This window comes from Eucyclogobius newberryi, unplaced genomic scaffold, assembly GCF_026437365.1.
Source record: "Eucyclogobius newberryi isolate DKJ021-1_F unplaced genomic scaffold, fEucNew1.0.hap1 SCAF_2, whole genome shotgun sequence".
In the NCBI taxonomy this organism is placed as follows: domain Eukaryota; kingdom Metazoa; phylum Chordata; class Actinopteri; order Gobiiformes; family Gobiidae; genus Eucyclogobius; species Eucyclogobius newberryi.
This window is the reverse complement of record NW_027315834.1, coordinates 31,113,202-31,126,567: the sequence shown is the minus strand read 5'-3', so window position 1 is coordinate 31,126,567 and position 13,366 is coordinate 31,113,202. Positions and strand designations below refer to the sequence as shown.

The 13,366-nt window shown below is 41.7% G+C and overlaps 1 protein-coding gene across 9 annotated transcripts in view; it reads right to left on the bottom strand.

Annotated features, from left to right (window-relative positions):
* sox5 (SRY-box transcription factor 5) overlaps positions 1 to 13,366 on the bottom strand; it is a 135,652-nt gene that overhangs the window by 101,385 nt on the left and 20,901 nt on the right. For all 9 annotated transcript variants that reach the window (XM_072455010.1, XM_072455011.1, XM_072455015.1 and 6 more), the window contains exon 3: positions 2,190 to 2,412. In XM_072455010.1, the coding sequence (XP_072311111.1) occupies positions 2,190 to 2,412 (223 nt within the window). The remainder of the gene's footprint in view (positions 1 to 2,189; positions 2,413 to 13,366) is intronic.

The window sequence follows — 13,366 nt, the reverse complement described above, 5'->3', positions numbered from 1 at the left end:
TCGGGCCAGGCCATGGGGGACGCCGCGGCTTATCATTTATTACCGCAAACACACAAACACCATCACACGCGCGCTTCCACATACCGGCCGTCCGAATGCTCCGAAAATGAACGGATACATATGCAAATACGCAGCTCCTCTCCCAAAGGCTTAAACAGCACTGTCGCACTGACCTAGTAAGGACCACTATCCATTCATCTAGCCTAAGTAGAGCAACACTAGCCGCAGACACCCAGCTACATCTTCAGAACTTACTGTGTTGTGTGTGCGTGTGTCTTGCTCGGGGCCTGCCTTCGATAAAGTCAAGCCGTCTTTTTCGAGATGTTTATCGTTTTCTGACCCATTTTGTGTTTTTGGCCTCTTGCTAACTCTCCTCCTGGTGTTAATACCCTGATGCGTCCAGCGTGAATGTGCCATTGATCCAGCAGCAGAAGCGCTTTGTGTATGTGCGAGTTACAGAGAGAGAGAGAGACAGACTGAGAGAGCAGTAATATTCCTGGCCTTTCATAATGATTAAAGCATTCATTAAATTTTCATCCCAACCTGCTGTTTGCTGCTAATGGCCTTTGTGAGCCACACAGCCAAACAATAGCCTAGCCGGGCACCGAAAAGGGATTTCTATCTCGCGGTTCAATACCAAAGCCCCCCACTCCTCCTCTCGCCACTTCCCTTTGCTTTTTTCATCTATTCTTTCTTTCTTTTGCTCTTGCTTGGCCTAGAGTCTGGAGGCGCTGAGGCCTTTTGTTAGCGGGTTTCATTTAAGCGTAGGCCAGATAATGTTTGGACGCTGCACCACTGTGGCTCTCCACTAATGGGGTCTGTAAAGAAGACACAGCTCGCATCCTTCACTCTCTCCTTTCGCATCTTTTCCTACTCACTTTTCCTCTCCCGAGTCTCCTCTTGCCTTGCCCTCCCTCTACCCTGCAACGTCTGACTCATAAAGATCCATTATTGTTGTTTTTTTCCTATGCGGACGGTTCACAAGGTCCAGCGAAGCAAGCGAACAACCCAAAACACACTTACAATTACACCGGAGTACATGTTTTTTTATATGATAAAATGTGCCACAACAGACTGCTCTATATCGACTGAAATAAAAACAAGTAGGCTCTAACAGAGCTGACCAGCCATCTCTGAAAGGCTCACTGAAAAGACTTGAAATGAGGTTAGGCCATCACAGCTTGAATTGAAAGACTGTTGATGTGCGGTGGGGAACACAAACACATCAGGGTACACTGTACACCTGAGCACTTTTTACCAAACACAAGATGCACCTTTTGTCAATCTGAAAACTTCAATTTATCTTGAGGTTATGGTCACAAATTGCGGGCCATGTCCTATTCAGCCTTTTTATATGACAATAACAGTAAAGTGCATGATTCAAATCACTTTTTCAATAATCAGTACATTGTATACTTCTCTTTAATTCTTATTGTTGATGTCCACCATTTAAGAGGTTGACATTTAGGGCCAATATCTCAGACGTAAATGATTTCTCCGGCAATAAAGAGCCATGTTATTTATACGTGCCATCGTTCTAAAAAAGGGGGGAGCACCTGTTGGTAATGTTTTTGTCACGTTATCACCTTCACATGCATTACATAGTGACTTAAGCCACCATTACTGTCCCTAATAGAGTCACAGTTGGTCACAGGCTAATTTTAACTCTTTGACGAGGCTAACTGTAGCCCAGGGCCGCATTAGAGAATGAGCATAGAGACTAATCATGCTAAGCTATGTTGCCCTAGGCTCAAACCGCCTCTCCTGGACTATTGCCGAGGGGATTGTACTTGGACTCTGAGGGCCTATTAACCTTAAGGCTGCAAAGGTACCCACATGTGTTTGACTCTCCCTGAGAACACAGAGCTATACATTTCCTCCTCTTGAATATAATCCATGACACAATTGGATGGCTGTTAAGATATCCAAGTGCATTCACAGTTGCCGCCGAGCACACACGTCTTATTTGTCAGGTTGTGATAAATATGCAAAGCATTGTGGACAATGAGCCTGAACAGCTGATGCTGTCTGTCTGTGTGCAGAGAAACAAAGGCTCGCCTCTTATCAAGTGTGTAGGCTCATAACAGAGGGGGTGATAGTGATAGCAGAGACAGGACAGCAGCGTGTGATAGCAGATCTGAGTCCAGACGCAGCACACATCTGGACATACGCCTCCTGTCACCACTGACCTTCTGGCTCGTTCTTGATCAGCTCCTCCATCTTGCGCTGCTTCAGTGTGTCCACCACGTCTGCAAGGCTGCCCTTACGCCTCTCAGGGGTCCCCAGGGCTCCTGTGGCCAAGCCGCCGTCACTGCAGGGCCGACTGCCGCCTCCGGCCTCCTCTTTGCCCGGTGAGGTAGCGTTGTGCTGGGTGTAAGGACTCAGGGCGTGCCCTTTACTGCTGTCGTGCTCCTGAAGACAGATAATATAATCATTATTACAAAGGTTTAGATGAAATAAGCACGCTTCTCTGAAACTTTGTTTCAAATCAGGCTGTCAAATCCTCTGACTCAATGCCAATGAATAAGTGTTATAAACAACAGAAACAGCATGGATAATCTTCTGGCACTCCTCATCGTGCACATTATCATTTTGTCCTTTACATTTCCTTTCATGTTCAAACTTAGAACAGACAGAAGAGCTATTATTTAAACGTTTTAACACTGAGCATGCAATTATTACAGTTCCATTGTTCAACTAAAATAATGGCCTTTTTGGCATTCATTTTCCAAAGAATGACCCAAAGTTCCTGATGTCCTGCTATTTTGGCCTTTAAAGAACTTGACTTTTTTGAGTTTGACAAGCTGCTTTGTTGAATTTAACGTTTCCAATGTTGAAACCTTTGAATCGTTTTCCTTTTAGGTTCTCAGTTACCATCATAACATTAGAACCTGAATTGATAAAGGCATTACAATTACACTAACTAAACCATGATTCCATGTGTTTGTATGGATTTAATGACTATAAGAAGGACACAAGGAACCCTTATACTTCTATGTGTGCTTAACCTGCCCAGTGTGTTCAGGAAACAAAGATGTCATTTTGTCGACCCTTGACTGAGGGTAAAACAACTTACGGTATTAAAATAAAAAAATATTTTATTCGTGATAAAAAATGAGAGTTTAAGGAGATTGTAGCGAGGAGGGAGGCGCTGGCACTAGCCCTCTCATTATCCCTATTCCTCTTCACTTTTTCCGCCTCTTTTATTTTTCTAAACCTCTTTCTCACAGCCCATCGCTTGCACCTTTCATCCTGGGCCAGTTATTTCAAGTTAGGGCACACTTCGCCTTCCCTCTTCTGTGCACGCCTTACATCCTCTGGAATCTGCATTTGAGTGACTTGGAGGTACTTGACAGAGTGCGCACTTGAAAGGACAGTAGTTAAAGACTCGCACACACTTAGAGTCACGCTAACTCTTCATTACAAAGCTGTCGTTTTTGAGTCACGGCCAACGCTACTGTACTCGATCCCAAGTTTCCGTGCAGCGTTTTTGTGTTTTGTCGTCAAACTCGTGACAATTAACGCCGAGAATGCGACTGCCATCAGAAGGAAATTACAAAAAACTTGAAGATCGCTTTCAAATAACAAGAGTTGGAGCGGCGTCAAGTCATTTCCATAGTGTTATAAAAAGATTGCATGTGGGTACAAAATCACTACAAATACAACAAGAATTAGCATGACAGCTACAAAATATAATGTATACTGCTCAAAGTGAAGCTCTGTGGCTAGTGCCAAGCTGTCGACACAAATAATCATCCGTCTGGCGAAAGTTGGAAAGCGCCATGGTGAAATGACCCTTTTCAAAGTAAAGGAATACATTAACTTTCAAAAGCATCTATTGTACATCGGATTGCATATTTGCAGAACTAGGGACCTTTTTACTGATTGTAAACAACTTGAACAGCATTTGGAAAGTTCAGTTAGAGAGAGTAAAAAGTAAAGCTGCTATTTGCAATGACAGGATAATTTAAAGAATACCTGGGAAGAAAGTGAAACGATATTGGACATTTTGAAATTGTCAAAATAATATTGTGCTTAAAAACCATACGTGATATGTACTTTACTTAAAAAAAACATTCATATTTCTTATTATGAATGGGTGTTTTAACAACTATCACAGAAAAACAAATTGCCAAATTATCACAGATGTGTTTGCAAATCCAAACAAATAAATATTTTTGTTGTTCTCAGAGAAAATGATGTTGCAACCTGTGATTATTGTGATTCTGATTCGATCGCTAGCCCCACTGTATAAAGCTGTGACACAATGGCATGGGACAAGGACTATAACAGGATTAGGTGACAAAGCCGTCACTAGCAAGTGAGTGTTAAGTAAAGTCTAGTACCTTAATCTTTGACCCAGTAAAACCTGTGTTTGTTTGAACAGCCCTTTTGATAAACCTAATTCCACCTCAGCCCAATTAACAGTGACACTGAGAGGTACAGTGGCAGCCGCACTTGTCCATTAACCGGGAAAAAAAGACAACGCAGACGAGCGTTGGATCGTGGCGGTGGCGTTGAGGTGCAGCGAGGTGCAGTGAGGTGCGTTCAGGTGCGCAGTATCTCCCAGTTAATTACAGGTACACGCGTTAGTGAGACAATCAGCCGGGCGTCAGTGTGTCAGCTCAGCTCTTTGTAGACAGGAGGGTCAATGGTCCATGGGGTTAATCTTTGGCTAATCTCACTAACAGTAAGGAGAACACCACCTGGGGCAGGACACATTCGGATCCCACTGCACCTTTGTCTTGTAGAGATTATGTCTCTGTGTTTGTGTGTGTAGGAAAGGAGAGAAAGAAGTATGAATTCAGCAGATTGAAAACTGAAGTAAGATTATTCTGGCTGGTATTATTGAAGTAAAAGTGTTAAGTACGGGTAATAAAAAAACCGGCTCATTTTTACACTGAGTAAGCGTGAAAAACACTGTTGAGGATTGATGGCATTATGGCTTATTTAGACAGAGCGTTTTCTAATCATTAACTCAAAAGTTGTCGGTGGAAGTGGGACTTAATACACAGATCACAGTCCACAATGAAGTCACATGAACCCTGCACTACTCCCAGTGTTGGCTGTCATATTTGAAAATACAAAAACAATAAAGAGAACTGAGTGGAGCCACAATATGACTTTCTCGCACATAGTTTTTATGCCTGAAGCGTTCACCCAAAATGCCCCGGACTATTTTCACTATTTTCATACCATTCTCACCTCAATTTATGATGTTTAAACCACTTAAGCCGTTACGTTTTTATTGAATTGAAAACTATCACAACAATAAGAACATAAAAATATGTTATTTAATACACACATACATTCTATACTGACTTTAAAAAGAAATACTGAACCCAACAAACCTGGGGGAAATATATCAATCCATTCATGTTAAGATTATTACGTTGCTTGCCTTACCGGTAATTTATATGGATATTGCAAACTTGGTCATCACTTCCGGCTCAGTAAATTTTTATAGCCAAGTATATCTAGCTATTTTATTACATTTTAATCTATTCAAATTATATCTATGATGCCATAAAAGATATGTTGGAGACACAAATCATTATTATACTATTATTATGTTTATTATATTTTATTTTCTGTTGTATATTTATTTTGGGAGAGATAGAGACGACCATGACATTTTTTTTTTTTTTTTTTCACTCGACTGGCTCTAACTCTGTCTGTGGGGCTGTGTCTGTTTGCACACTCTGAATAAGTCAGCACGATCAATAATTCACTAATTCCCCTGGAGTTCTCTTACTTGTATTGTAACGGATAAGCAGTGTTGATACAGGCAATTGTACATAACATTCCTTCATGTATATAGATATATATATATATTTTTTTTTGCGACGGGTCTTCTTATGATCACTTGAATATGAATTAACCTTTTGCCGTTTTAGCACCTGACCGCGTGTAGACCTATGCTTTCTCTTGTCTTATTTCACTCACCCTCTCTTATCCAGATTAGGCAAATTCACACTTGACATGAGGCGCTTTGTGATTACGAGGTTGCATCAGTGCCACACGCGAATGCAAAAAAAATAAAAAAAAATCGAGGAACCGACGGCAGCGATGTTGTTAGAGAGAATGAGCAAACGACTTGACGGAAAGATAGAGAAAGAGAGAGACAGGGGAGGATAGCAGGCATCTCGAAGGCAGCGGTCACACCTGTCACTTCCCATTTATCTAATCCAGCGCCTACTTAAAAGAGCCGCACTCTTTTCCGACGCTTTTCCTTTAGACGGAGCAACAAACAAATTCCAAAATACGGGTGGGGGGGAGATGGAGGCGCAGAGGTGTGTTGTGGGGGGGGAGGTGGAGGTCCGGGTGAGCGAGGCTGTCAGATCTTTTAGCTGCTGTCTTTAAAAAAAAAAAAAACTGCCAGGGAGATGTCATCTTGCGCGGGGGGGGCAACAATGAAGGTCACTTTCCAATCACAGGGAATTAGCAGCGACTACCGGCTTCTTCAAAGAACCTCTCCATTAGGGCCTGTGACAATATTTATACGTGAGGCCAGACAGACACGTCTTATCCTCCAGCCAATTCAAGCTTATATCATTTTCTTTTTCTTCCTTCCCTTTTCTCCTGACAACCTCCCAGTTTATAATCCACGCACAAAGGTTGACATTTCTACCCTTTACACCGTCCAACACAGTGAGATCAAAACTGCTAAAGAGGTCGTGTCAGACGTTGTCACCGGAAAAAAGTCGTGATCCGAACCCTGGCTTCCCCCAAAAACTTTCCTCATCAGCATACATTTATTCTTAACAGGAACTTTTGGCTTGTGTCGCTGTCGTTATGTTATTATATATGTGTAGCAGGTTGTGCGTCTGTGCCACGGCGAGTGCACATAGCCTGTAGGTGTGTGCGAGTGGCTGCATGTATGTATTTATATTCCTATGTGGCAGGCTGGCAGTGTGGGCGGTTCTGCCTTTAGTTTGCAGATGTCAATTCTCTTCCAAATGACTGGAACAAAGTAAAAATTGCGCCTCACTCTCTTTATCCCTTTACTGCCTCTGCAATGGAACCGAATTAAACAACTTTTGTCTTCTTAAGCTCATATGTGAGGGGAGCTTGCTTTAAAAACACTAAACTCTTGCCAGAAAATGAAGAAAAAAATGCTATTTTTTTCCCTACAGCCAGCACAGATGCCGCTGTTCTTTTTTTTCCCAATTCCTCCCTTCCTCCTTCGCCGTTGCTCAACACAAGACAGTCTATTTCTTTCCACATCCCGACATGTCCCGGGCGTTGCAAGGTGTATGTGTGAAAAACATTTGATTCCTTGGCGCGACGTTGTGGTTGAAGGCGTGGACAATGTGGCAGTGGGAAGAGCTGGATGCAGATGCTACGACTTAAAAAATAAATAAGTCCGTGTACACACACACACAAGGCGGGAAATGTCAGTGATCGCTCCTGGAGGGGGGTACGACTTCTTCGTTTGACGCCAGAGCTGCCAATCTCGCCGACATGCACAACTTTCGGGACGGTGCCAAACACACACACTCTCGTCAAATCCTTTTACATGCCAGGGCTGAACACAGAGCCTGTCAGTTTTGACTTGCAGGGCCCTCGGGCTGGGACAAGCAGCCTATTACTTTTATCCTCCTGTTCTAACAATGTGCAGGAGCTCCTACGGTGCCACTTTGATTTGGGACTTGGCAAAGCCTACAGTGCACTTATAAAACTGCACACTAGAGAGTGCCGGGGTCTCATTCCTTTGCACTAAACACCACATTATAAAAACACAACAAATAGATGAGCCTGGTTAAAAAGCTGAATTTAGTTCTACATGTCGGTGTAACACCTAAGTCCAGGTAGGTTTGAAAACTGGACCAATGTTTTTAAGAGTGAATAGATGTTTTCACTAATCCATGTAGCTTCCTCAGTTCTGTAGTCTTACAAGTACTTTTGTATAAGGCCAATACATTTGACAATGACACAATGAAAACAAGGATACAAACATATCTATTTTATCGCTTAGTGGTAAACTCAGGAATACTAGGGTGGTTATATCTCATTGACTACATGCAATAAACTCATATGTGACCTCTGCACATATATTTTTTAGCTTTCTATTAATTTTCAAAAATATGTATGTATATAAATGCATCTAATTAAGTTATTTAAATCAACTAATTCAATAGTGCACTTATCTATTTTAATTATGATGAACATTAGTAGTATTGTAATTGGTTGACAAGAGGATTATGTAAAAAATAACTGCTACAATAAGTGCCCTACTGCGACACTATTGTGGGCATTAAGAACCTCTCCATTCTCCTGTATAAACTACCATAGGTATTCATAATGAGTTTACACATTAACAACTAAATAAAAGCCATTATTTGTCAATAGGCGCTTTAACAGCAATAAAAGACTTAATTTCTATACAGGATTGGCCGGTCCTTATCTAAAAACATGCAGCTGTATTAAAATAGCACTTTGGCTAAAAGACACGGCGGTACATTTGAGCACGACCCTCGCGGCTGACAGGCAAACGCTGTTGATTCATTAGTGCATCACTGGCATGAGAAATTAAGTGTGACCACTGCGTCTCAAGACTGCTCAATGACTGTGTTACATCTGTCAAATCCACATAGACGCACACACATGCATAATCAGACAGGGAGAGGCGAGAGAGGGCAGAATGAATAAGAAATAATGCCTGACGAAATATCTTTATAGTTTCTAACGGGCTGGCCTGTTATTGAAATAATTAGTGTTTGTCTATTAACACGTTTATGAGAGAAGATGCTTGCCGCTGGCTGATGTGAAAACAGCTTTTTTATTTGACAAGAACGTGTGAAGCAACAGCAGACAAATATTTACCCTCGAAATCACCTTTGATGACTTTGATGCTATATTTTGGAGACGGGCAAAATCGCTTGACCTTTTTGGGACACGAGCACATTTGGGATGAACTGTTGTTGTTTTTTTTCAAGAGAGGATTGAAGTATCACAGTGTGGTGAAAAATCATCAAAATAAAACTAACTAAAATGCTTTGAAAGTATTTGTAGAAATGTATCTCGACTTTGAAATTGGGTCAAATATTATACTTGAAAATAAAAGAAGGAGTGCTGCAATTGGTCAATATTATTTATGGAAACCAATGTACACAAATAAATGAAATAAACTTGTTACAACAGTGTTGCATTTGTTTACTCAAAGTTTTAGTAATTATGTACTGTCCTGCAACTGGAAACCTCAGGAGGTAGAGCCGACTCTGGCTCTACCTGTACAGTGCGTCTGTGTTATGAGTCCAGTCCAGTTTGTGGTTCAGATGAACACCCAGGTACTTGTGTGAGTCCACTCTCTCAATGTCTCGTCCCTGGATGTTCACTGGTGAGGGGGCAGTGGGGTGGCGTCTGCGGAAATCCACCACCATCTCCTTGGTCTTCCCCGCGTTGATGAGGAGGTGGTTCCGCTGACACCAGTCCACAAAGTCCTGCTCCAGTCCTCTGTACTCCGCGTCATCGTCGTCCGTGATGAGTCCGATGATGGCAGAGTCGTCAGAGAACTTCTGCAGGACACAGCTGTCCGTGTCATGTCTGAAGTCTGCAGTGTAAAGGGTGAAGAGAAAGGGCGCGAGGACAGTGCCCTGGGGCGCCCCCACACTGCAGGTCCGAGTGTCAGACACACAGTTCCGGGCTCTCACAAACTGGGGTCGGTCTGTGAGGTAGTCCAGGATCCACTCTGCCAGGTCATACTCCACACCAGCCGTCTCCAGCTTCTCTCTCAGGAGCAGCGGCTGGATGGTGTTGAAGGGGCTGGAGAGTTCAAAGAACAGGATCCTCACAGAGCTGCCAGGCTTTTCCAGGTGAGAGAGAGAGAGCGGTGCAGCAGGGAGATGACGGCGTCCTCCACTCCGATGCCAGGCCGATATGCAAACTGCAGCGGGTCCATGGCTGAGCTCACTGTGGAGCGGAGGTGGTCCAGGACCAGCCGCACACAAACGACCTACGTTTGGGGGGGCTGTGGGCCAACGCACATCATAGCGACAAAAACATGCAATATTCCAACAAAAAAAAAAGTTGAGTCAAAGCAGAGCCAACGCGTGTCTGTGAGCCCTGGCCTTACACAGGAATGTACAAAAATTCCAGAGACTACCGTATTTTCCGGACTATAAGTCACACCTTATTTAGTCATTTTGGCCGGGGTTCGACTTATACTTATATTTATACTTATATACTTATACTCCGGAGCAATTTATATGTGATATTATTTGTTATTTTCACACTTAAATCCTTATTTCATACTCCAGTGCAACTTGTATGTTTTGTTCTTCTCTATTATGCATTTTTTAGCTGGTGCGACGTATAGTCTGGAAAATACCGATTTACAATATTATATTAAATAGAGCTTAAAAAAGTTGGAAAAGAGGAAGAGCAATGCATCAAGCAGCCGGCTCTCAACAGCGCCCATAAACAGGAAGTCAATGGAGTTGTTTCAATAACAGTACTAAGCCGTTTTCTATTTATAATTAAAACAAATGTAAAATGATGATCTACTTATGCTATAGTTCAATATTAAGTCCTAGGAAAAAAGCATAATATGTCTCATAAAATAATAAATACAGAGCTATGACACTAGTAACATCCTTTATCAAAAAGCATGTTATTCTCTCCTCGTGACCTCTTAAATGGGTGTATGTGTGTGTGTGTGTTTTTGTGGGACAGGTAAAGTGTTGTGTCCCGAGCGCAGCAGAGAGGTCACTATGCGTGCCCCAGCGCCTCTCTCTCTCGCCGTGGTAATTTGCTATGACAAGATAAAGCTGTAATCGGGTCTCCCCTCTCACCCCCCCTGCTGCTGCCTCACTTCCAAGTCAACCTCTCACATATTAGCCCCTATCACTCTGTTACAATGGCCCCGGGACAGAGGAAAAAGAGGGTCCCGTCAGCAGCCCCCACCGCAGTCTAAAGCCACCAACACCTTCTCTCTTACAATCAAAGCACCAAAGGGGAGAGGGGGAGAGGGGGAGAGCGCCCCACACCCCATTACCAGACACACACTTAAGCCCTGGGACAGTCTATTATACTAGAGCCATAGCAATATGATAAATCAACTGGGAAGTACTTTGAAGTAGAAGGACAATTAGACGTGGGCAATATGTCGAAATGTAGATAATATCGTGAAAGTTGTTAAGAAGATGTGCACATTTTGAATATCGAGTATATTGTTTGTAGTGAAAAATATATATATATGGGGGGGGGAGTTATGCTATAAGGTTATAAGGTGATATTTCTGCACTTTTGTGATACATTTTACAGATAATTCACATTGGTCTGATAATGAAACCTCAACTGTTTACTTTAAAGACATGTTTTAACACATCTAAATATCGTCTTAATATCGTTATCAGGAATCTCCCAAAAAAGTCAAGGATAGTTATTTTTGCTTCTTTTATGTAGATATCAACAACATTATTATTACTTGAGCTTTGGAACATAAAATAATTAATTTTATGTATTTTCATACCGTGGTCAGTGAGAATTCCAATGCAAACTGCCGTGTGATCTTTTTTTTTGTTTTTTTGTTTTTCTGTTGATTACGTTGTACTTTGCCATGAAATATTCAAAAGTAAATAGTTAGTTACTAGACCCATTATCTTCTCCTATTACAAAAAAACCCAAAACATTTTAATAATTGCTGCCCCTCATCTGTATTAAATGTCAATGGAATATACCAAAACAAATGTGTTTATAGGTAATACAGCCGTCTGTCTGTATCACTGCCTGTTGTCTGTTGTGCCTGTGTTCAGATGAAGTCACAGGGACTTTGGTTTACAGTCACACTCAGAGTCCACCGTGGGAGGGTCCACTGGGCTAATCAGTTGCTAATTACTGAATTAGCCTTCCATTACCACTCCTAGGCGCGTTCTCATTGTTTTACAGCACGTAGGGATTTGTAAACTGTATATAAGGGGGGAAAGGTCACTCTGTGTTATCAAGAGATGTGTGTCCTGGTTACAGCACAGAGAAGGGGAGAGAGAGAAAGGCAGGGGTTTACCAACACTGAAAACTACCGGCATTTCAACAGGTGAACAGTATTTAGATCATATATCAGAACGCTTTAGGAGATTATAGACTTTATTTATGGGGAATTAATGTTGGGTTCTGCCATGGATTGAACTTTAACATGATTCAATACATTTAACAAACATTTTAAAATCGACTTAATCTATGTTTGGCTTTATATATTTTGGTTAGTGCAACAGAATAGGGATGGTTGATATATATATACGCAATAAGTTATAGGATATGAAATGGTATGATAAGAGATTACTGTCAAAATTATAGTTTTATTAAATGTCTATATTTAGCTATTTCTTTACTTAGTCCATGTGTCATTCCCAGTTTGTCCTCAGTGCATCAGTTTTATCTTTTTAAACAGACTGGCGAGTTAAAAAAGAATGGCAAGAGCAAATGGGATAAAAAAAATATTAACATTGTATTATTAAATCAATTTGCAATTACTTTTTACTTTTTATTTTTACTAATATTATATTATTTGTGAACTTATCAGCAATTCGTGGGCCTGGCTGAAGAAAAAACAACCATGAAAGTATTGAGACTGACTTACAAAAATGCAAATCATATTCAAACGTGTGTGTCCGATAGTCGACTATTGTTTACGCTGTGCCATATGTAAAAGTTGACAATCCAGCTTATATTGTTTCCTGAATGTAAAAATGAGAGCTACAGTCCCTCAAATACACAGCAAAACAAAGGGGCAACATGTAACAATCTCCCCTGAGTCCCCTAATCACACTTGTGTACTGCAATGTGTCACACCACACGTATAGAATTTACACTGGGTCACATGCAGCAAACACAAGCTCCTTAAAAATCCAACGCACAAAGGCACTCGCAAATAACAAAAGCTCCCCATAAGCAGGAACACACAGCCCCGACCTGTTCTGATATGTAACAAAAAACATACAAAGAACAATAATTGCACAAACAACATACAACATGCATTTTGTGAATCGTCAGAATTCATTCATCTACAAGAAAATGACTCGCTGCTAAAACTGGCTGGCCTCAAACTTTATTATTTTATCCATAAAGGGTGCAAAACGTGTGGCAGATAAAGTTGTGCAATGATGTTTTAGCAGAAAAAATATCAAAACTTGAGGGACTGCTTGGCTTTCATTATTATTAGGCCCGAGCGCCACAAGCTGGCGAGAGGCCTATTAATCTCGTAAGGCCGTGCGAAGCACGGCTGCGAAAGTGCCCACGTAGTGCGCACGAAATCGAGCGCAAAGCGCTCGCCCACTTCCAAACACTCACTAACGCACTCCTTCACTCACGCACGCCCCGTGCATGCTAATTAGTAGTAGGAAAATGGAACATTATGGTTGTAAACGGG